Source organism: Phyllostomus discolor, chromosome 5 (assembly GCF_004126475.2).
Source record: "Phyllostomus discolor isolate MPI-MPIP mPhyDis1 chromosome 5, mPhyDis1.pri.v3, whole genome shotgun sequence".
NCBI classification, from domain to species: Eukaryota; Metazoa; Chordata; class Mammalia; order Chiroptera; family Phyllostomidae; genus Phyllostomus; species Phyllostomus discolor.
In genome coordinates this window covers 125,218,580-125,241,389 of record NC_040907.2, presented here as the reverse complement: position 1 = coordinate 125,241,389, position 22,810 = coordinate 125,218,580, and the positions used below count along the sequence as shown (strand labels likewise).

The following is a 22,810-nucleotide window of genomic DNA, read 5'->3' as shown; positions in this document are numbered from 1 at the left end:
GTATCCCTGGAAGTCTCGGGGAGACTGGAAATTCTTTTACAGTTTTAGGTTGTATCTTTAAATTAAATGTTACATTGTGTTCCCAAAATATTCCCATTTAGTACAAAACAGTGTCTGGTCATTGAGCAACACAGATGCTCGGTTTCTCCATGACTTCATGCCCCCCCCCCCCCCCCCCCCCCACGTAGACAGAGCACTATACCGGGAGTCTGAGTGTCTGGAAATGGGTTTCGGTCCTGACTCTGTTGCTCACCATTGTACTTTAGGAAAATGGCTAAATACCTTAGCTTCTCCATCTTTAGAATGGGAATATCGAATATCGGGCTCCCCAAGTGGTTTCTAACTTCGTTTCAACTCTGCTCCAAGATTCTATTCCTTCTTCTCCCACTTCTCACCTATTCCCATCACCCCGGATACTGCCATGTCGTCCTCTTCTGTGTCACAGAGAGAGTCTCTTTTGCCTCTCTGAGCCTCACCTTCCTAATCTGTAGAATGGGTGTAACGAAGACTCCCAAACAGAGTCACTGGGAGGATTTGTGAATGGGCCAGCCACCATGTCTGGCATGTCACGACAGTCTAATGGTTGCCTCATATCTTCCTTTTCCAAGTGTCGGGCTTCTAGGTTGGGTCTGACAGGGTCACGTCCATGGAAGTCCTAAACCTTGAGTTCGCTGATCAAATGTTGAGAGATGTCAAGTTGTGGAAACAATTGTGGGCTTTGAAGCCAGAGGGCCTGGGCTCCAAATCCCAGATCTGCCATTTGTAACTGCGTAGCCATTGTAAATGACTTAATCACTTTGTTATCTCGCATGTTATGGGGAGAACGACAGTAAGGATTAAATTATGCAGTCCACCGGTACACGGGAATCTTTTATCCCTGTGTCTGGAGCGTGATTAGTGCTCAGAAATGTTAGCTATCATTGTCATGTTAGAACTGGCTTTGAAAAGTTCGCCTAGAAAAGCTCATTAGTGTTCTTTTCTAGATAACATTCCTAGAGTTTGGAATCCCTCCTTACTTAGCCTGATCATTGAGAGCTATTCAGTTAGTGTGAGAGTCAGTATTTGCGGAAGAGTGTCCATCCTATTTTATAGGGTAAACTGAGGCTTTGAAAGAAGAGATTTGCTCAAGGCCATGGTTCTAATTTAACTAGTCCTTCGAGACTCTGATGAAGACTATAGACTCTCTCTGCAGAAAATGACACTCTGCATACTCCTAACATTTTGTATAGTTCCTGGGGGTATAAAGACCTCCTCAAGCTGTGATGACCAGCTGATTCAATTGCTCGGGACCTCCTGCTTTTAGTATGTGTTCTGCCTCAGTCCTAGACAAACTAGGGTGGGTGTCACCCTATCTGAAGGCTACCTAGGGAGGGCTATGGACCCTAGGAGATACTATACTACACAGGGATGTCTTAGGTAGGGCTGCAGGCCAGGCGTCCTAATGCCCAGGGTATACTCTGGCCAGGGCTTTGTTTCCTGGTGAAGGGTGACACCTTCTTCTTTATTTGTGAACAGGAACTAGACCTTGTCACCCCGTGCTAGACTGGAGTTCCTTGATGCTGGTCCCCATCTTCCTAACTTCTGTACCCCAGTGCTTACCACCAGGACAGTACCTAGCCACTGTTGAATGAATGCCAAGTTTTGCAAAATATTCTGAATTAGAAGGTGTGCTTCCATTTGCAAAAGACTGAAATCCAATGCAATTTGACTCAGGCAGAAAAAGGGGGGGGGGGATTTATTAGTTTATATAGCTAAGAAGTCCAGAGGATAGAACTAGTCTCAAGTACAGCTGGCCACACACCCTCACACCATCAGGAATCTCTCTCCATGCACCATTTGCCTCAGTTTTCCTCCTCGTTGGCCTCATTCTCAGGTAGACCCTTCCTGTGTGGTGCCAAAGACTGCCACCAGCAGTGCCAGTTAGCAACCCCAGTGGAAGGAGAGCTCCCCTCCTTCCCCATAGTTTCAGCAGAAGTCCCAGGGCCAGCTTTGATTGGCTAGCCTGCGTGACATGCTCATCTCTGAGCCAATCATTCTCACCAGGAAGATGGAATGCTCTGATTGGCTAGGGCTGAGTTGGGTGCCCATCTTGGAACATAAGAATTGAAAGGTTGGGGGCCTGCTCTCATCTGAGCCACTTGCAGAAGGGGGACTCCACATTAAAATCAGAAAAAGGAGGTCCAGGCAGAAGTCACAGCTGTCCATTACACTCCAGAAGATGGTGAATGATGGTTCCCTGTTGTAGGCACGTGCACACTGCCATGTGGCCAGGATGGAGGTGGGGAACCTGGGTCAGAGCCACTACAATAGGCCCTGCTGTAGTCAGTGACCTGCTGGGGCTCTCTTGGTGGCTGCCCCCCACTGGGATTCAGCAACCTGAGCCAGGTGCTGAGGAATGGACTGACCCCCCATTTTTGCCTTCTCCCTTGGATACTGCAGGTTCCTCTGTGACTCAGCTGCTGGCTCGAGACATGGACAATGACCCCCTGGTGTTTGGTGTGTCTGGTGAGGAGGCCTCCCGCTTCTTTGCCGTGGAGCCTGACACAGGTGTGGTGTGGCTCCGGCAGCCACTGGACAGAGAGGTATGACCTCAGTCCTTCCCTGGGGGGCACCTAGGGAGCAGACCCTGGGATAGGACAGGTCATCATTTTTAGGGGCCTTTCTCTGAGACCTCATTGTGACCTTGAAGCAGCATCTTCCTCCCTGAATGGTACCCTTCTTCAAGGCCAGTGCTGGACTTGGGATTGGGATGGAGTGGTTGGTTGGGCGTGTCTCTAGGCCAGGGGCAACACTGGATAGATAGACAGGAAGGACAATGATCCTGGGTTCATCACCCATAGAATGGGGGCTCCATGGGGTATACAAATCTACCCCTGCCCCAAACAAATCCCACCGAAGGACATTTTCCAGAGACGCAGAAATTGATGAGTCTATAGTCCTTAGCAAATTAAGGTAAGAGCTCGAACAAAACCCCAGCTCCTGCTTTCTCCTTACATTTGAGGAAGGGGCCACAGAGGTGTCTATCCACCTGTTCAAGATCACACAGCAATGTAAAGGCTGAGTCTACATTAGAACCCAAGACTGTTGCTCCAATCCTGTTGCTCTTTTATGGGAAGAATCTCTATTCTGAACCCACTTCACCAACCCAAGGGGCACTGCTTATTTTTAGGGGAGCCTTCAGGTGCTCAGTCCCAGACCAGCTCCCGGGGTGATGCTGGAGGTCTCCAGCTCCACGCAGGGCTCAGGCCTCAGGACCTCAGCACACCTCTCTAACTCCACCCCCCTCCCTCCCTTCCCTGTCTTTTAGACCAAGTCGGAGTTCACAGTGGAGTTCTCTGTCAGCGACCACCAGGGGGTGAGTATCCCCTGGAGCCCCTGCTGCCCAGGGAGCATTGTTCCTGGACTCCTCGGGTGGAAAGAAGCCAGAGGCCAATGCCAACACTGATGCCTCACCCTTCCCTTGCCAGGTGATCACGCGGAAAGTGAACATTCAGGTTGGGGACGTGAATGACAACGCGCCCACATTTCACAATCAGCCCTACAGCGTCCGCATCCCTGAGGTAGGAGCTGCTGGGTCACATTTGGGGGACCCTGGCCGCCTGCTTCTGGGAGTGGGGTGAAAAGTCAGCCAGGGCAAGGGCATGTCCAGCTTTCCTTCTCCTGCCCACACCTCAGCTCAGGCACCCTCTCTGAGGGCATGGGCCCATCTGCTAGTCAGGGAGAGCAGGTTGGTGGGAGTCTCATGCCCGAGAGAGAAGGCTTGCCTGGGAAGAGCCCCATAGTTCCAGCTGGAATCAGGGACGAAACAGAGGTTAGGAGGGACCTGTGTTGTGTTCTGTTTTCTTCCACTCTTAGCCGGTGTGGGCCTTGGGCAGGCGGGTTGGCAGCCTCAGACCTCCCTGCTTCAGCCAGAACAGCGCCGCCCACCCCAGGACGGAGGGAACATGCAGTTCCCGGAAGGGACTGTCCTTCCCGGGTCCTGCACTCACCCGCCGTCCCACTGGCCCTTGGTGGCGCTGGGACATCCATGTGCTCAGAGAGTGTTCGCATGGGTGTGTGCATGTAAAACCATGCTGTTGCTGGTAACTGAGAAGTACAAATTATTGTACTACAAGCGGTTTGTTAATAAACTGGCTGTGGGCTCACCATGGCACCAGGATTCTCTTTGCTTGCTGTCCCTCTCCCCGGTGGCTGATGGCAGACTTCTGGGCTGGCAGTTAGCAATTCAAAGACCTTGAAGGTGGTGGGGAAAGACCTTCCTGCTAGATGTCCTACAGGCCTGCCTTTGGGGCTGCTCTGGGTGAGGCAACAGTGAAGGGTAGAGGTGGGGATGGTGGGAGATGGGATCCACTGGAGAGAAGCAGGTGGGCATCATGGCCTTTGAGTCCTAGCCCCTTTGTTATAGGTCATTGGATCAGGAAAACTGGAAGAATCTTTAGAAAATACCTGTTCAGTTTACAGATGGGAAAGCTGAGGCTCAGGGCAGTAGGGATGGTCACCAGCTTTGGCTTTGCACCTCCTGGCTCCCAGCGCAGCCTCAGAGTCCCTCAGGAACAAGGAGCCTTGTTTCATGCCCCCCAAGTTCCTGTTTCTGGCCCTCCTTGCTCAGCGGTGAGTCAAGGGTCCTACGCTTATGTCAGACAGAGGGAAATGAGGACAGGTGTGTGGGTGGGGATGTATCAGAGGCTCCCATGCCCACCCCCTGGGGGGGGGGCAGGACATAATCAGGGAGAGCCCACAGACCCAAGCATGGGCCACAGTACACTGAGCTGTGGCCGGGGTGCTGGGGACTGCAGCTTGGCTCTGGGCCCTCTCTCATTTGGAAGCCTCCCTAATTTAATTAAGGGTCTCTACGTGCCAGCCTGCACTACGGGCCTGGACTCAGAAACCAAGGGCACGGCTTGGAGTTAATGAGCCTTGGACCCATTGCTCAGCTGCCATCCTGGCAGGCATGGCTGCCCTCTGCCTTCCCTCTCAGGGGCAGCCGGCAGCAGTGACGGCAAGGGGACGAGAGGTCACAGTCCTCCCCAGCCCGTAGGCTGGGGCCAGCCTTCTCCTCTCTCCGTGGCCAGGAGATATGACCTCCAACACCACCCTGTCGGAATCTCCCGGAATTCTCCAAAGGCCTCTGCCTCCAAAGAGAGATCCTCTCCATCACTCATTTATTTAACAAATATTTATCGAGTGTCTGCTGTGGGCTTGGTGCTGTGCCAGGCTCTCACAGTGTGGAGATGTGGGCAGCCAGAGGAGCGTGCTATGACAGGAGCCAAACCAGCAGCAAGAGACCCCAGGCTCAGCTGCCATTCTGCTCCCAGATTGCTGGGTTCATTTGGACATGTCACTTAACCTCTCTGGGCCACAGCCCTTCTTATCTGATAAAAACAGAAGGCAGGCAGGATAAGGTGGCCTGCCTCCTGCCCATCTGATGAGGAGGGGGTACTGAGAGGGCCCGCTGCAAGGACATGCAGTCCTTGGAGGAAGGCCCATATGGTTTACTCACTCACGTGTAAATATCCCCGGGTCACTTTGCTGGCCTGACACTCGATCGGGGATGCTCACTGTGGCCAGTGCGGATGTGGTGTCAGCTGGACAGAGACCAGGCCACTGCTGACCTCAGGTGGCTTGGCACTGACCAGCCTGGTCTGGTCACCTGAGCTAGAACTCAGCGGCCTGACTCAGTCCACAGCAGGGTACCGGCAAAGGACCTGCTGACCCCTAGCCTAATGTTGAGGCCAGGGCCTTCTGTTTGCATTGAGGATACCCTGGCAACCCCAGATGCCTCCCCTTGAGAAGCATGATTTGTGGCAAAGGCCTTGCAGTTTTGAACAGAGTGAGACTACAAACCAGAGAAACCAGGGCATTATAAATCTTGTGAAGCATCGATACTGAGGAGTTGCCCAAGATCAGAGAAATCTCAGCAGGCTTCCTGGAGGAGGTGGGTTTCCACAGAATCTTACCAATGTGAGTGATGGCGCTCCTGTGTTGTGTCATGGGAAGAGGGAGACTAGAGATCAAGACACCTGGGTTCTAGTCCTGACTGTGCCAACAACTGTCTAGGTGAGACTCTAGACTTGTTGCTGTCCCTCTGCTGCCTTCAATTCCAGTGGCTAACTAGGAAGTTGGACCAGGCCCCATTCTAGGGCTAACATCCGTGATCTGAGGGTGAATCCAATAGGAGAAGTCCTTCCTTTCCCTTGAGTGATTGGCGGAGAAGCTCCCGTGGTTGCCTCTATGCACTCAGCTCCTCCCTTGGCCGCCCCAGCCACCTGCACCTACCTTTCCAGCTTCCACTTTCCCCAGCCCTAGTGGTCCTGGTATGTTTGGGTCTGGTGCTCTAAGAACCCAGGGACAGACATGGGAAGCAGGTTTTAAGAAGGCAAATTCCAGGTCTACATAAGGAAGAGCTTTATAAATAAGACCCGCTCCGTGATCTACTCCCCTGCCCTGGAGTTATGCAAGCAGTCACGGGAGAACCACGTGTTTCAGAAGCCGTTCAGCACCATGTGTTGGAGAAGGGGTGAGCCAGGGGGTCCCGGACACACCACGTCAGAACTTCTGGCAGGACTAGTTAGGATGCACACGGGGCGGGGCAAAAGCAGGTTTATGTTTGTGAGTCCTCAAAGCCCAGAAGTTGTTCTTGTATTATTATTTATTAATTTCCATACGAACAACCGTAAATGTACATTCGCCCCACCCTGTGTTCCTGGGTCCCAGCAATTCTGAATCAGTAGTTTGGGGGAGAGCTGGCCCAGGAAGCCGCATTTTTCACGAACTTCCCTGGTGCCAGGGAGCCCTGGAGGATGACCTCCATCGCCGTCCCCACCAAAGGTTTCTGAGAGGTTCCGGGGCAGCCCATCTTTGAGGAGGACTTTCAGCCTGTCCGTAGTTGCCCGGAGACACGACCCGTGAGGACCCACATCCTCAGGCCTGGAGTAGGAGTGAGTGGGAGGAGGCTCGAGGCCAGGCACTGCCCCTTTCCTGGGAGAAGCTCTCTGCCCCAGCCCACCCAGGCCTGCCCCCTCTCCCTCCGGAAGCCCCTGTCCAGGCCGAGGGAGAAGCCAGGCAGGTGTGTTTGGGTTTGTTTGTTCTTGGTCCCCCTCTTGCCCACCCCTCTCACCTCGCTAAGCTGTTCTCCATGTAATTATCCATTTTATCAGGGTGAAAGGCCCTGCAATTCACTTGTCGAAGCCCTAACGAGGCAGTGTGGATGCTTTCAAGTCCGTAAAGAAAGGGAAATCCTGCTAGAATTGGCAACTTAATTCACCAAGCCAGCCTCGACAGACCTCATTAAGTCCCCGTGTATTCATTTCAGGCTAATGGCTGTCATGCTGACTGCTGTTTGATTTGCTGTAATAGACTTTTATGTCGTTCCAATTTGCTCAAACGTGTTTGCCTGTGTCTGTGCCCAGCAGTGCTGCTTCAGTACCTCCTTTGGGGGTGCGTGCCTGCCTTGCTGACCTTCAGCGCTGCCCCATCAGCCCTGTCCCCCTCCTCCTGGGGCCACGCCCTCAGCCCTCCAGGTGTGCCCTGGGGTGTTGACCCCGGAGCCAGTGCATCTGGGCTGGAAAATGGTGTGAGGTCAGAAGTCAGATGATGCCAGGTGGCTCCTCGAAGCAAGGAGTCAAGGAAGGCCTTTGGAATCCCAGAGATGGCCATGACCTTGAAGTTCTGGCAAGTTCATCCACCTCAGCTGGGCAGTTGAGGCTTTTAACCCCCTGGCTTCAGTCTGCATTTCCCAGCTTACCTCCTGGCTGTCCTGCACGGGACTGCCCCTGTGAGCTCAGGGCGGTGGGGGGTGGGGGGGCAGTCCGACATCTCGGGCTCACATCTGTCTCTGGCTCTTCTCTCGCACCCTGACACGCACACTGGGCTGTTCCAGGAAGTACTGCAGGGCCTGTCTTCTCTCGGCCCAGCTCGATTCTGCCTGTCCTTCAAAGCCCAAACTGATCCGTCGTGCCCAGGTCCACTAATTTTTTAAAAAATGAACACAACAATTTGTCGAAAGCTGTGGAGCAGGGCCCAGGGACTCCGAGCTGGCTTGGGCATGCGGGGCAGAGAAAAGGGACTCTACAGTTCATCCACTGTGCAGCTCTGGATGGTGACTTAACCTCTCTGGACCTCAGTTCTCTTACTGGTAAGAGGGGCAAGAGCTCTTGCCTCCTGGGGTCTTGGCGAGGGCTGTGGCACTGCAGGCAGGAAACACCCATCGGCCACCGGCGGCTCATTGTTGGTGCAGTAAAAGGCTGGGATGGAGACCAGGGTCTTTGTCCTTAGGGAAGGTGGCTTCACAGAGAGGAAGACAAGGAAGAGGAGGTCTAACTTCATCTAAATGTATTAAAAGCCACACTAGCTTAGGGCGCTCAAAGTGGGACGGCAGTACCGTGGAAGGAGGGGCCGGGCCTGCACGCAGGCGCTGCGTGCTCGGGACCTTACAGGGTGAGTGGCGGGGAGTGTGTTAGAGGAGATTGTGGGGTCTCTGATTTGAATGTCATGTGCTTTCTGAGATCCTTTAGCCCCTTTCCATATATTGGAATTTCCCCAAAAGGGAAGTGAACTCTAAACCCTGACAAGAGATCCTGTTGAAGAGGGACAGGGGCGATGTGGGTGTACGTGTCCCCTGCAGGTCCCTACTGTTACCTCGTGGAAGCAAAGCTGGGCGGGAAGGAGGCTCCCTGGGTCCCTGCCCCGGTCTCTGTGACAGGCAGGTCCTGCATAGATCTTTGTCACTGGTGACTTCAGGTGACCAGCTGTGAGGTGGGGATGAGGCTGGAGCAGGGGAGCGGTGGGGCTGAGACAAGAGGACAGTGGCCTCAGAGACGGAGAGTCCTCGCCCAAGCCTCAGAGCTGGCTGCGGGCAGGGTCAGACCCGGAACTCGGGCTGCCCGGCCCTGTCCCTCTAGGCCGCACCGTCTCCCCATGTCACTTAATAGGGACAGATAAAAGTTACTTCCTCCCTGTACCTCCTTACCAGAGATGGCAAAGCAGGGAGAAGGGTATTCCAGGTGATCACTTGTCGATGAGACAAAATGACTTATTTCTAAGATAATAATAATAAGTCGGTGTTGTTACTGTTGTTCCCGAGAGCCTCCTGGCGTCCAACGCTGTGCTTTTCGTGTGGGAACTCAGTGAGCCTGGACCACCGTCTCATGAGGTGGTCACTCTGCCCTTCCCATCCTGTATGGGGGATGTAGAAGCAGAAAGGTTATTTGCCCACAGCCAGTCAGGAATGGAGCCGGGACTAGGAGGCAGGTGTGTGTCTCATGGCGGGTAGCTTCAGTTCTACGGAAATGAACATACCTGCCTCACAGACCGGCTGTGAAGATTAAAGCAGATGGGACCGTGCATGGGAAGTGCCCAGCACAGGACCCACTATAAGTGCCCAGTAAATGGTCACGGCCACAGTTGCTCAGATGTCTGTCTCTCCTGCTGAGTGGGGACTGAGCTCAGTCATCTGTGTGTCCTTGGCACCCAGCCGGGGGCCTGGCCCGTGGAGGGCAGAGCACTGCTGCCTCCTCTGCCCCTTGGGGGGTCAGGACAGCAGGAGCATTTATGCAAAGTATTTTGCCCCAGCCAGCTGGTTTCACCCAGGCAAGGGGTCCTTTATTGCTCACAATCCAGGGTGGTGGTAAGGAGCAGCCAGGCCTGGCGCTGAGCTGGAGAGGGTGTTCACAAATGCCACCCTACTCCATACTGCACTTTGCTCTGGGGACACCCTAGAGCTCACTACTGGTGCTCACTGGTGCCCTCTGTTGGTGCACCTCTGGTGGTGCCCGCCATTCCTGAATCTCAGCCTTGCCACATCTGTGCGGCGGGCTTGTAGGGAGCCCCGGAGTGGCTGCCGGCAGAGACCCAGTGCATACAGAGATAGACTTGGCCAAACTTATTAGCTCCTGCCGGGCCCCACAGCAGTGGCCCCCGCTGCCTGCCTCAAAGAGTGCCCATCAGACACCGAATGATCGATAAACTGCATCCTTAGGTTGCAGCAAGAGGTGGGGAGGGGCATGGGAGGCTCCCCCTGACTTGTGCCTACTGTGCCCCCAAGGTGTCAGCTCTACTCATGGGTGGGTTGTCTCCCGTGACAGGGGCAGCAGACAGGCTCCAGGGGTCAGGTGGGGAAGCTTCGCTGAGAGCCCACAGCCCACTCTTTGGAGAGAGGAGCACCCCGGTGGTCAGGCCCAGCCATGGTCACAGGGACACCCTTTCTTGTGACCTTCAGGGTCAGGTCACCCCCAGGGACAGCCTCTAAGATTTTGGTCCCTGAATGTGCACACAACACAGTTCCCGAGACTTGGGAGAGCCGCCCACACAGGTAAACGTCACTGCCCCCTGCCTGCAGGGGGGCCTCTTTCTGCCGCCTCCCCCTAGGCCTTAGGTGCTCAGGAGGGAATAAATGGAGTCCCGCAAAACCAGGGCCCAAAGGGCTCCGCTCAGCCAATACTCTGAAGTGTTGGCTCCCTCCTCCGCCCAGTGGACCGAGGCAAGTCCCCCTGGCCCCCATGACCCCTGCAGCACCTCCTCATTCCATGCACATGGGGATGTGGCCAGGGCTAGAGGTACCCCCCTCCACCCTCACCCTGAGGATAGAGGACCGTGTGGGAGCAGGAGTCTGAAGCAGCCCAGATATAATTAAACTTATTATTTTGTTTGAATGGTAAGTGTTCTTCATTACATCGGTTTCCTCGCCGATTCTGAAGGGGAGTCTTTGGGGACTCATATAATTCCATTGCCATGACTGCACAGCCCTCTACCATGACTACAGAGCAGGGGACTGAGTGTGGAACCCAGCTCCCCTGCATTCACCAATCCCTGGCACATGGAGGGACACCTCCTACTGTTACCCCCGCCTTTAAATAAATAAGCTCTAAATGGAAGGAGATGATAGCTGCCCACCGGGAGACACGCCTGCTGCATTGTTGGGCTGTCAGCCTCAGGTTCATCTGTCCTCTTTCATCTCTCTCTCTCTTAAATGTTCTCCTCTCCCCTGTGGTAGGGCCTGTTGAGGGAAGGGTACAGGCAGGAGACCTGCACCCCTCTTCCTCCAGGCAGTGAGGTCTCCTTAGACACTGGGTTGAGGGCAGGCTTAGGAAACTGATGGTCAAAGGAGGCTCCCCATGCAGCCAGAACCAGCATTGGCTTTACTGCATGAAGATTCATGCCACATTTGTGACATGGGGACCCTGACCCTCACCTCCTGCAGCATGGTGCAATGGAACCATGCCCACACAGGCTCCGGCTTCAAACCCGGAGGCCATGAGCAAGGTGCTTAGCCTCTCAGAGCCTCAGCTTCTCCATCTGTAAAGTGGGGATACATCGGGGTTGTTGGGAAAGTTGTACTATAAGTAGTTGTGCGTGTGTATGAAGCACCGCACACAGGGTAGCTGATTGGTGTTCCCATGGTTACAAAAAGTTCTTGGAGAACTTTGAGAAAGTTGATTGAGGTCCAAGGAGCTTGACAGGCCATCTCTGTTGCTGCAGACTGATTGGTTGATACTGGGTTATTAGCGATCAAGAAGCTGGTAGCCCAGTGGGAGGCAGCAAACGTGTGGAAAACATGACGAAGAAAAAAATGGAACCAGTCATTCAGAAATAATTAGTAATAGGCTGAGAACATTCCAAATGGACTCCTTAAACCCAGGGCCAGAGGGGCCATCAAGGTGGCTTAAGTCAACCACACATTCTGTGGAAGTCAGCAAAACCTGAGGGAGTAAAAACTTTGCCCAAGTCTTCAGCCAATCAGTGGCAAACCAGTGAAAACTGGAGGTAATCTGGAAGGCTCTGAGAGAAATGGTCTCTGGAACCCATGAGGCTGACCCCATCCGTGGGCTTGAGGCACACCCTATTTCTTCCAGGTGAAGCCCGGATGTCGAGAGCCGGGGTGGGAGTGGGGAGGTGCTGCCTCCGGGGCTCCTGCCGCCCTTCAAGCCCAAGAGCAGGGGCCTGGCAGGCTGCCCCGAAATGCAGGGCACCGGGGCCCATGCGTGCGCATCCACTGTCCATGAGCAAGGCGCTGCTTGTTTCGCCTGCTTGCAGGGGCTCTGGGCTTTTGTCTCCACCCCTCTACGTGCCTGAACTAGTTCAAATATTATCAAAACAGCCTGGGGACAGGCCTGGTAGCCTCCATGACATTGAGCCTCCCCCCACACACAATTGGCTGGTTTTGCTGTGTTTGCAGGGTGCCTGACCCACCTTGGTTTCAAGGAGGGGGAAATGAGAGAAGCAGAGCTCTTGGTTGATGGAATTATTATGATTTCTCTGATTCCTTAGCAGCCTTTAATTACTTTGCAACTTTGTGGCGCTGGCTGGAAGCCGGGAGGGTCTGGGCTCTCCCTCTTTATAATAACTTTAAGTGGAAGCCTCCTGTCTGTCTATTAAAAAGCCCACTCTTCTCTCCAGATATAATAATGCAGCCGAGAGGCTTCACCCAGGCCATAATCACTAGGTACGCTGCAACCGTCCCCGCTCACTGGCTTCATAGATCGGCCGGCCCACCTCCCAGGCAAAGGGACTGCCGGCCTCGAGGAACTGAGTGCCCAGGCATGTCCCTTGTCCAGGAGGATTGCGGACTCAGGCTAGCCCCCTCTCCCAGAGCTGCCCCTGAGAGGGAAATGGCACGGGGGGGGGGGGGGGGGGGGGGGGGCCTTTGCACTGATGCCCGCCCCCATTTCCAACACAAACTCCACATGATAGAGACCCATCCTGAGACCCATCCCATTTGCATGAGGCTTTAAGCTCCACACTTCCTGTCCCTCCCGGCCTTGATCCCCACTGTAGGTGGTCACTTTCCCACCACTGGCCTTTGTTTGTGCCGGGCCCTCCTCCAGGTTGTTCTCACCCAAGCTCACTGCATCGTCTTCCTTCCCACCATTTAGCCAGACCCCAGTCTTCCTTCCTCAGAACAGTCTAGTGGGAGAGGGCTGGGTTGGTTGGTCCTCCCTGTGCATTTTACAAACAGGAGAGTTTGTAAAGTGTCAGAGAAGCCAGAAGACTTGCCCAGTTATTCCCTTTAGAAGCAACCAGCTGGGACCTAATCCCAAGCCCTTCACTTGTTTTTTTCCACCGGACCTAAAGGCACAGGCCTCCTTTAGTCGCTGCCCTTGGTGTTGCTCCTTATGCCAACTCCAGTCACCCTGGCCGCTAAACCTCACTCACAGGCCACCCTCTGCCTCCAACCTTGGCCTGGCCTTTCCTTCCTGAAGCGGCCACAGGACCCCACTGTGAAAGGCCAGCAGGACCCAGGTTTTGGGTGCCAAGCCTTCCTTGGGCTGGCTCAGCCAGTAGCAGCCTCTCCCATCTTTCTCACCTGTCCATACAGCTCAGCAAGTAGAGTGGGGTGCGCTCTAACCTGGAGAGACCAGAGCCCCACCCCCCATCTGGGGCTGGGACACATGGGTGAGTTACTTCCCCCTTCCAGCGCTCAGTTCGCCCCTGTGTTAAGTAGGGCTGGTACTTCTAGGCCTATCCACCCCATCGTGGGGACTGGGGACAGGACAGACATGCAGGTGGGACAGATGAACCCCCGGAGTATTTTCTCCAATGCCCCCATTCTGGCTTCATATGATTTCATTTGGGGGGTCTTTGCCTTACTTAAGCATACTGCAGAGAAGGGAACAATCACAAGTGTCCCGCTTCGTGAGCTATCTATCGCAAAGCGAACACATCTGTGCACCCACACCCGCATCAGGAAACAGAACCTCTCCATCTGGGCACCTAGACTCCCCTGAGGCCCTTCCCAGTCTGTCCCCCTCTTCTCAGAGGGCAACCGCTGTCCTGGCTTTAACCCCGTGGACTACTTTTGCCCATTTTCCCTTTATTATATGCACTCCATTTGGTGTTTATTCCCACCTAAGCCCCTGGAACAGGCAACCAGCTTCCTCATGGGGGTGCCTTCCCGCAGTGGTTGCATGGTGGGTAGCTCAGTGGTGTGAATCCCAGTCTCACTGCTCGCATCTTGGAGTCCCTGGGAAATGGGCACGGTGCCAGTGCAGGGTTGCCACCATGCAGCCGACATGTGCAATGCTCAATCGACAGTCTACACATGGTAGACTGGAGGGACTGTCCCCTGTGGGCATCATCTCTAAACAGCCTCCCTGTGGTCGGGAGTCATCTCTGTAGGTGACTGTAGAGCTGCCCAGATGCTGACACCGGAGGCCGGGCAGTCTCGGAAAACTAAGCGGAGTGGGTGAAACTTGGGTTGAGAGGAAGGGAAAGAAGAAAAGGAGGAGAGTACCTTTCCCCATACTGCCCCCTTCAGTTCTCACAGGGGTCCTGCACGTTGGTGAGAAAGGTATGATTATTCTCATATTACGGCTGGAGAAATGGTCCCAGAGAGGTTAAATGACTTGCCCAAGGTCACACAGCCAGGCCCAGATTTCATCCTCGCATACTGCCCCCAAAGCAAGTCCAAATGCATTTTACCCCAGCATATCCACTCGGGGGTTGGGGCTTACTGTAAGTCTGCCGCCTTCAAAGGAGCAGCCCTGAGTCTGGAGAAGGCAGAAAGGGGAGGTTTTGGGAAGGACAAGGATTCTTCCGAAGTGACCTTTACCGAGTTCCAGCATCTCCAGCCCCCCACAAAGCTGCGGTTCAAATCAGCAATCCAATCTCAGGCCTGAGCAGGAAAACACAAAAATCTTTAAAGGTTTCTAAGCAGCTTGAAGTGATGGGTTTTGTTGTTTGTTTTTTTTTTTCTTTCCTAGTCAGGGTTGGGGTAAGATCAGGGCAGTGGAGGAGGGAGGAGAATAATAAATCCTCCTAAGGCCTTACCTTTTTCCCCACCTCCCCAAACTACCAGACCCCCAAACTCAGGGACCACCAGACCTTTTAAAAATTCACCTAACAGAGCCCAAAAGATGGAGATGGAGGGAAATGCAGCAGCAGCTACTGGGGCGGAAGGCCCTAAATGGAGTGGAAGTAATGCCTAAAGTGTGCTGGCGATCACAGTCATTCCCCCGCAGCCACACTCCTCAGGCTGCACGGGTCAGTGCTGGCAGCCACGGGGAAATAAATAAATAACTGAGCAAGCCTCAGATATCCCGGTAACTGTTGCTGTGCAGAGGGGGGGATGAGGCAGGTTGCTAGTGAGGGGCGGAAGGGGGGTAGACAGACTCATTCACTCATTTATTCTTCCCTCCGTCCATTCATCCAACTATACTTAAGTCCCTGTGAGGTGCAAGGGGTGTTGCTAAAATACTTCCCTGGTGTCTGTCCTGAGGCTGCTGGCCAGAGTCCCACAAGGCTGGCAGAGCCTGCCCCCTACCCAGCCTCCCATCAACTCTGCTTTCCGTGCCACAGGGTCTTTGCATATCCATCCCTAACTGGTCCCTCCCCCCAGTACAGAATAGATTCTTGTGTTCTGGGCCTTCGGAGCACCAGAGCTGTGGGTGCTGGGATGTAATTACCCTCTCATTTGCAGGACTGTCCGATCACTGTTGGTCCCCTATAGGAGGCAGTGGGCTTCGTGAGAGCAGAAGCGTGTCCGTGTGGCTGTCCTTCCACCACTGGACCCTCAGGACCTGGTGCCCAGTGGGGACTCAGTAAGGATTTGTTGCACAGTGCAATTTATACCAATGGTCCTAAAAGAGCTTCTCCTCCTCCCCTCCTCAGCAGCCCACCTCCTTCCAGAGGGAAGCTGCACGAGCCAGTCCTCGGTGTGCTCTGGTCCTGCAGCCCACTGCTGGGGGCACCTCAGAGGGCCGACAAGTTCCCACTGAGGCCTTCAGAGAAGCGCCACGTCTGTTCGCACCGACTTTGCAGGCAGCCAACAGGAAAGGAGGGTGCCTCACGCGGGGCTGTTAAAGGAAAGGGTGTCCTTTAATGGGGCTGGGGAATGGTAGGCAGGAGAGTAGCCCTAAAGATGCCCATGTCCTAATCCTGGGAACCTATGATGTCTCCTGACATGGCAAAAGGGACATTGCAGATGTGAGTCGGTGCATTCATGGGGAGATATCCCGGTCTGTCTGTGTGGGCCCAGTGTAATGACGAGGGTCCTTACGGAAGGGAGGTAGGAGGCCAGAGAAGCTGTGACGGTGGAGGCAGAGGTCGGAGAGAGAGGTTTGCAGGTGTCACGCTGCTGGTCTGACCTGGAAGAAGAGGCCTTGAGCCAAGGAATGCAGGTGGCTTCTAGGGACTGGAGAGGCACAAAAACAGGCTCTCCCCTGGAGCCCCCAAAAGGCACTCAGGCCTGCTAACCCCTTGATCTTCGTCCAGGAAGACCCATTTTGGACTTCTGGCCCAGAACTGCAAAAGGATAAACTATGTTGTTTTAAGCCGCTGAGCGTGTGGTAGTTTGTCACAGCAGTGGCAGGAAACTGATCACAGGGGTGCTTTGAAGGCAGAGCAGTAGGGGTGTGCACCCTGCATTGTGCCCCACCTGCACCCCCAAACTCTAGTTCACTCACTGCTTTGGGGCCCTTCAGGCAGGAGGGTCGGTGGACCCAGAGGTGGAGGTCTCTGGACGTAGGTGTGAGGCTGGTTGCTATTGGGGGTGATCCATGAGGACCAGCCGTGGGTCAGGGGACCCAGAGCTAGGGAGGGCAGTTAGCTGGGAAGGGGTCCTGCAGAACCAGGAGGAGTGATTTGGGGGACCCTGAGAGCCTGTGCAGTGTGTGTGGAGAGAGGGGGACCTTGCCGACGGGGTGGAGAGTAGTACCGGAAGGTGCTGCGTTCAAGAACTGGCCGCCATGCTGCTGGGATCCCAGGAAGACCTCCCCATGCACAGAGGAAAGCTTGGCAGGCGCCTTATTGCTGGAGGCCCTGCTGGAGAGCTTGGCCTCTTGGTACCCACCAGCCCAGAGACCGGAGAGGAATCTGCTTTGCTTGCCACCAGAGCGGTGACAGGATGCAGGAGTGTTGGTTCCGTGTGGCTAACCCTGCCCTCTTCCTTTTCTTCATCCATTCACTCATTCATCACACATCCCCTGGGTGCCTGCTGGGCGCCAAGCCCATGCTGGGTGCTGGGGACACAAGAAGAATGAGACCTGGCCCCTGGCCCCAGGAGATCCTGGCCGGGCCCTGCTCACCCACAGTGGCACACTTTAAGGCAGGCTGGAAGGCCAGGGCTGGAGGATCCAGGCAGCCACCACCCAAAGCTTGGCCTGTCTTGGTTGCTGAGGGGTGGAGCATGGTGGCTCACCCATTCCAGCTTTACTGCTCCTGGAAAGCTGGGCCCTGACTCCCACCCACCCTGTCCTGGCTCCCAAGTCCCTTGTCCTCCTGTGGCAAGTATCAGTATAAATCATGTCTCCCTCCAGGCATCAGAATTGGACAAATGAGCTCTAAATGAGCTTGGCGAATTGGTTCTCTCTGCTCTGTCCCACTCTTCCCCCACCCGGCCCTGCAGCAGTCTGGGATTCACCTGCAGGCCTGCTTTCAGCCCGGGCTCGGGAGAGAGGACACAGGGACTGACCTGGGTCTGGGGAAGCAGAGCGGCCTCCCCATCTCCGGGCTCCCTGTCCACCCCTTTATGCCTGAGGCGGGTGGAGGCCCCACAGGACAGGAGAGGCCCTCCTGGAGAGTTCCCTGGCATTACCGAGAAGGAGGCAGGGCCTGAGGCCCTTGGAAGGCCTGGCAGGGGCTCCCTGACCCACCTTCCTCTTAAAATATAAAAGTTGATGTCCGTGCTGTCTGTCACTACCAGAAGCAGTAAGCAGAGACAGGGATTGAATCTTCAGGGGTGCTTTATTCAGATGGCCAGCGATCTGAGAAGACCACGGGTTCTGTACCCTAAAAAAAATCTGAACATCTCATCTCAAGCCAACATAAGGACAAGTAAGGGGTTTGGAATTCAGGGGAAAAGGTTAGTCAGATGGAGGTTGCAGTCCAGCAATTTGCCTAGCATCCCAGCGATTCTTTATCTGCTTCTGGGCGTTCTCTCCCTGGAGCACGAGGGCTCAGATACCGTCTTGATTGCTTGTGGTCCTCCTGGGGCACGCAGGTTGAGTTGCTGGTGGGCCTCCTGGAGTCGGGGCGGGTCCGGCCAAACATTCCAGTTCCCGGAGCAACAGCGTTCTACTCGCACTAATCACGGAGCCTGTTACCTGGAAGCTAACGCTAGACATTTTAGACTCGAGCTCCCCCATCACTCTGACCTGCTCCAGCTCCTGTTCATACCATGTCTCTGGGACGTGGGTACCCCTGGTCCTAAGTCCCAAGATTCATGACCTGTTTCCAAATGGGGTCTGTGTCTTATAATTCCTTGAACCTGCAAGGTCTCGGTGGCACTGGCCAGAGGGAAAACTCTGAATAGCAAGTCACAGCCATAACAGAGACTGTTTTTAGGGCAGGGAGCCCGAGGCTCAGAGAGGTTAAGTCCATTGCAGGGCTGGGGTGTGAACTCAATCCGTGCACCCCCAGAGCCCCCATCTGTGCTGCACCTCTGCTGACAGGGGCTGTGTGGCCACGGGGTGCTTGTGTCTTGCTGGTCAGATGGACTTGCCCTGGATACTGAGAGGAGCCAGCAGGCAGCAGACCACTGCCAGAAGGCTGCCAGGCTCCTAGGGCAGGACTCTGGGCTGCGGCTCCCTGAACCCCTCCCTGGGTCTCCCCGAACCCCCATCTCCCTAGCACAGTGCCCAGTGCCATGGCCAGCATGGGACAGAGAGAGGCAGGAATGCCAGGTACCACTCTCAGTCCTAGACAGCCAGGCTGGGCACCGTATTCCTGGAGAGACGGCCCTCCCAGCCCTGCACCAGTGCATGCTCGCCCCTCAGGCATGACGGCAGCCCGGCCTCCTTCTGTCCCGTGTGTCTCCCTCACGGGTCAGCACCCTGGAGTGGTAAATCATGAGCAAATCGGCCACAGCCAGCAGGAGGCCAGGAGGACACAGAGAGGGGATGCTGCCATCAAGGCCATTAGCACCAGGCTGGCCGGGCAGATGAAAGCACAGCTGATGGGGAGAGTGGGCCCGGCGCTGCTCTGGCACCGTGCTGAGGCCCTTCAAGGAGCGACACAGGGTAGGGCACACACGTGGAACCTGCGTGCTCATGAGAGTCCACTGAGCGTGCAGGGTGCATGGCATGGGCACTTGGTTATGCACCCCCTCCCCACCAAGAAGAGCAGTTTGCAGGTGGGATAGTCACTTCACATGCAGGACAGAAGAGAGGTTTGTTTCCACCTACATTCTTTAGACCTTGTCCCTGTGTCCCCGTGGCAGCAGCGTATATCTTAGACGAACACTAGACTGGGATGCTTCCATGTGTCTTCAGGCCTCTCCTTCTCCCTGAGCCTCAGTTTACCTGCCTATGCAGTGGGGTTAATAACCTTAGCCCTGGCTAGCTCCCTGGCTAGTCAGGGTTACAGTAAGGAGCAGATGACCAATGATGAAATGACATATAAACTAAGACCTGGTTCCCCAAGATCTGTCTGAATTATGCCACCAGGCTGTGGCATTACAGGGGGTCGGGGTGGCATCCCTGCCTCCAGCCAGAGAAGACAGACCTAGTGTCACCCCTAGAAGGCCATCCTGGAGCATGTTGCTCCATAGTGCTTCTCTGGACTTGGGTCTCTGTTCTCTCCCCCAGGTCAAAGGCCAGCCAGCCCCAGCAGCTGACGAGCAGAGATGGGGCATGTGTGGGTGAACTGAGGCCAAGGGTCTGGGTGCCGTCTCTGTGCAGTGGTATCTGGGGACAGGTCCCTTCCCACAGTCTCAGCCTCACCTGCAGGGCCAGCAGGCTCGTCCCTTCTGCATGGATGGCCTTGCAGCTGGCCTGTGGCAGACACGGCTTTTTTGTTTTTGGTTAAAAAGCCTCATTGGAGCGTTATGATATTGGAATGTGAAGGGTAATTGAGCTGAAAGCTATTCTCTTCCTGTGACCGGCGCAATAGGAGTGATTGAGGCGCCCGGGCCTTCGCGCCAGCCTGGGAATCCTGATGGAAGGTCTGTGCAGAGATGGGGGTGGGTGGACGGCGTGAAGCCAGGCCCCTGAACCCTTATTCCCCACCCTAGGGCCCAGGCCTGTGCCTCAACATGCTCCCCCGGCACTCAGAGCTGCCAGGCCAGGCCCCTGCCCACCTGGAGCAGAGAGCCAAGGCCCCTGGTGTGCTGGGAATAGGTGGAGGGTCTCTAATGACAGGTGCATGAGGAGGGGGCTGGGTCCTGGGCTCCAACAAGCAGAACGGGCTCTTGCCTGCATCCTCTGCCCCTCTTCACTGCTCTGTCTGCCCCTGGTAGGACTCACCTCCTGCCCCTGTTCTGCACAGGGACCTCTTCCTCTGCTTTCTGCATTTCTCTCTCTTCACGTTCTACCTCACCTCTGCCAAAGTTTGGACAGCCCCAGTATTTTCTGATGCACATTTTAATGCACATATGAATCACCCAAGGATCTTGTTAAACTGAAGCTCCTGATTCAGTAGGCCTGGGTGGGGGCTGGGGCTCCATTTCTACCAAGCTCCCATGTGACGCCCGTGCTGCTGGCCCTCGCACGTGACTTGGAGGAATGAGGTTCTAGAAAGCTGTCAGGCCCGTGGGCCAAGGAGGAGTGACCCAGATTGTCAGTATAGGGCCCAGCTGTGAGGAGACACTGAGGGGACAAGAGCCAGTTCCTGAGCAGAGTTGTCCTCTGCGGTGTACTGCGCAAGGAGGGGAGTGGCGGGGAAACGCAGCCCGAGCGTAGCTTATGAAACCACGTGCCCCGGAGCAGCAGGCACTGCCTAGAGAAGGGAGCACGTTCTTCCGGACACAAAGGGACATTTTGCTCACCATATTGTATAATCACAGGGCAGGATCTACTCTGAAGGGGCGTGGTTTTAAATTTTGTATGAAGGTACCATGCCAGCCTTGCCCCCAAACTTAAAGCTATTTCTTTGGGCCTGCTTCTGCATACCCTCCCTCCTCCATCACACATCTCGGTCTCATGACTTCTCCGGGCAGCATGTGGAAGTCCGAAGGCAAAGGAGACTAAAGCACATCACACTCACACTCCAAACCTCAGTTTCTCTTTTCAGTCACTCCAGCCCCATTGGGTGGAAGAGTGAGTTCAGGCCTTCTTGAGCCCAGAGGCCTAAGAAACAGGTCCTTTCCTGCCTTCTGCTCCCTCCTGGCCCACAGAACTCAGCTGGAGGGGGCAGGCTAGGATGGGTCCCTCTCTCCCTACCTGGGGTGGGGCCCAGGTCTGCTGCAGGGAGAGGGTGTCCTTGAGGGAAGATGCTCTGGCCCACCCCAGCCTAGCCTATGCCCTCCCCTGTAGCATGTACACACACATGCACACACGTACATATACCAACTCAGTCTTTCCGCCTGGCCCATTATTAATTGCCCTGCAGGCTGAGCTGAATGGGTCCCATTAATATAAGCTCTCACAGCTACAAGGAGCCGGGGCTTGTGCTGGGACATTGCACCTTATCTCTCTCTGCCAGGCTATTCCTGCACAGGACTCCACTGGCATATAACGAGCCCTCCTTGGGGGCTCTGGGCCCATGTGCAGGGCCTGGCAAGAAGGGGGAGCACCTGCCCTCCCCAGCTCTGCCCCGCTGGCTCCCACTGGTAGGGCTGAGGACAGCCCTTCCTCTCACCCCACCGGTTCCTGAAGGATGGGCCAGGGGCCTCAGCAGAGGAGACAGTCACAGGACAGGCTCTGCAGGCTTCCACACCCATGTCCCGTCCCCCACCTGTCCTGAAGCTCCCCTTTCCACTTCAGACCCGACTTCCCTCAGCCTGCACTGCGGCTGTGCCAGGGGCTGCCATGGCGTCCTCATCTGTCTTGTCTGGTTGGCATGTCATTGGTGGGCAAGGCGGGGTCTCCAGTGCTCCTGCAGGTGGGCAGAGCCATTGCATCTTCTCCTTCTCCCTCTTTCCCAAGCACCTTCCTTCCCGAGCCTCTCATCTCACACCCCCAAGGCTGGGGGTGTGAGATGAGAGTTTGTTTGTTGGCATTCGCAGCCCCTGCGGCCATCAGAGGGGGGGGGGGGGGGAGTCTGAATGCCCGTTGTCCCCACCTGTCCCACCACTGAGTAGAGTAATGCGCACGGTGAACGCTTGCTGAACGGCTAGTGCTGACCAGGCACATCCCATGTGCCAGGGACCGTGCTCCGCACTTTCTAGGCGGCATTTCACCTTGAGACCACCTTCGAGAGAGGTGTGTTCACTCTCCGCATTATGCTGATGAGGATGCGAGGCCCGGAGATGTCCAGGGACTGTCTGGGGCCGCACACTTGGCTAGCGGACACTACACTACGTACAACTGGACACTTTTCTGAGATGCAGAACTCTCAGCTCCCTGGGGCCATCCAGGACAAGCGCAGGCATCTCTGAACTGTAGGAAAATTCTTCCTGTTTTGAGGTGGAATGTGCTTGCCTGCCCCATGCCCCCCACTGATCCTGGGGTGCTGGCCGGGATTACAGTCAGTCAGTGACAGTCTAGCCTTGGGGTGAACCCACTCCTTGGGTCCATTACCACCAGCCTGTGGACCTCTGACCAGCCCGTGACTGACTTGTAAGGGCTTGGGAGGAACAAGGGGACCCCAGAGAAACCCGCTCTTCTCTAGGACTCCCCTAGGTGTGGACCCTCTGGTTTGTTTGTTTGTTTTTCTTCAGGACAACAGGCCCTCTGACTCCTAGAGGTCATAAACCCAGGGCCCCCCATTCAGGATTTTGAATCCCATTTTGGGGGATTCCCAGACTCCATTGGCAATAACACACCTCCAAAAATACATAATTCTTCCATTCTGAAATGCGCATCTGCCCTTCATTTTAAAATCTGTGAAAGTGAGAGTCATCTGAATTAGCCGCCTGCAGTCCTGGCTCACACGGTGGTGACCACGCTCACCTCACCGTGGGGAGACTGCTCCGGGCCCCTCGCTCGGCTGCCCAGGAGAT

At 55.3% G+C, this 22,810-nt stretch overlaps 1 protein-coding gene across 4 annotated transcripts in view; it reads left to right on the top strand.

Moving 5' to 3' along the window:
* Nucleotides 1-22,810, top strand: part of CDH23 (cadherin related 23) — a 410,614-nt gene that overhangs the window by 111,278 nt on the left and 276,526 nt on the right. For all 4 annotated transcript variants that reach the window (XM_028511340.2, XM_036026831.1, XM_028511341.2 and 1 more), the window contains exons 4-6: nucleotides 2,440-2,582; nucleotides 3,308-3,355; nucleotides 3,468-3,560. In XM_028511340.2, the coding sequence (XP_028367141.1) occupies nucleotides 2,440-2,582; nucleotides 3,308-3,355; nucleotides 3,468-3,560 (284 nt within the window). The remainder of the gene's footprint in view (nucleotides 1-2,439; nucleotides 2,583-3,307; nucleotides 3,356-3,467; nucleotides 3,561-22,810) is intronic.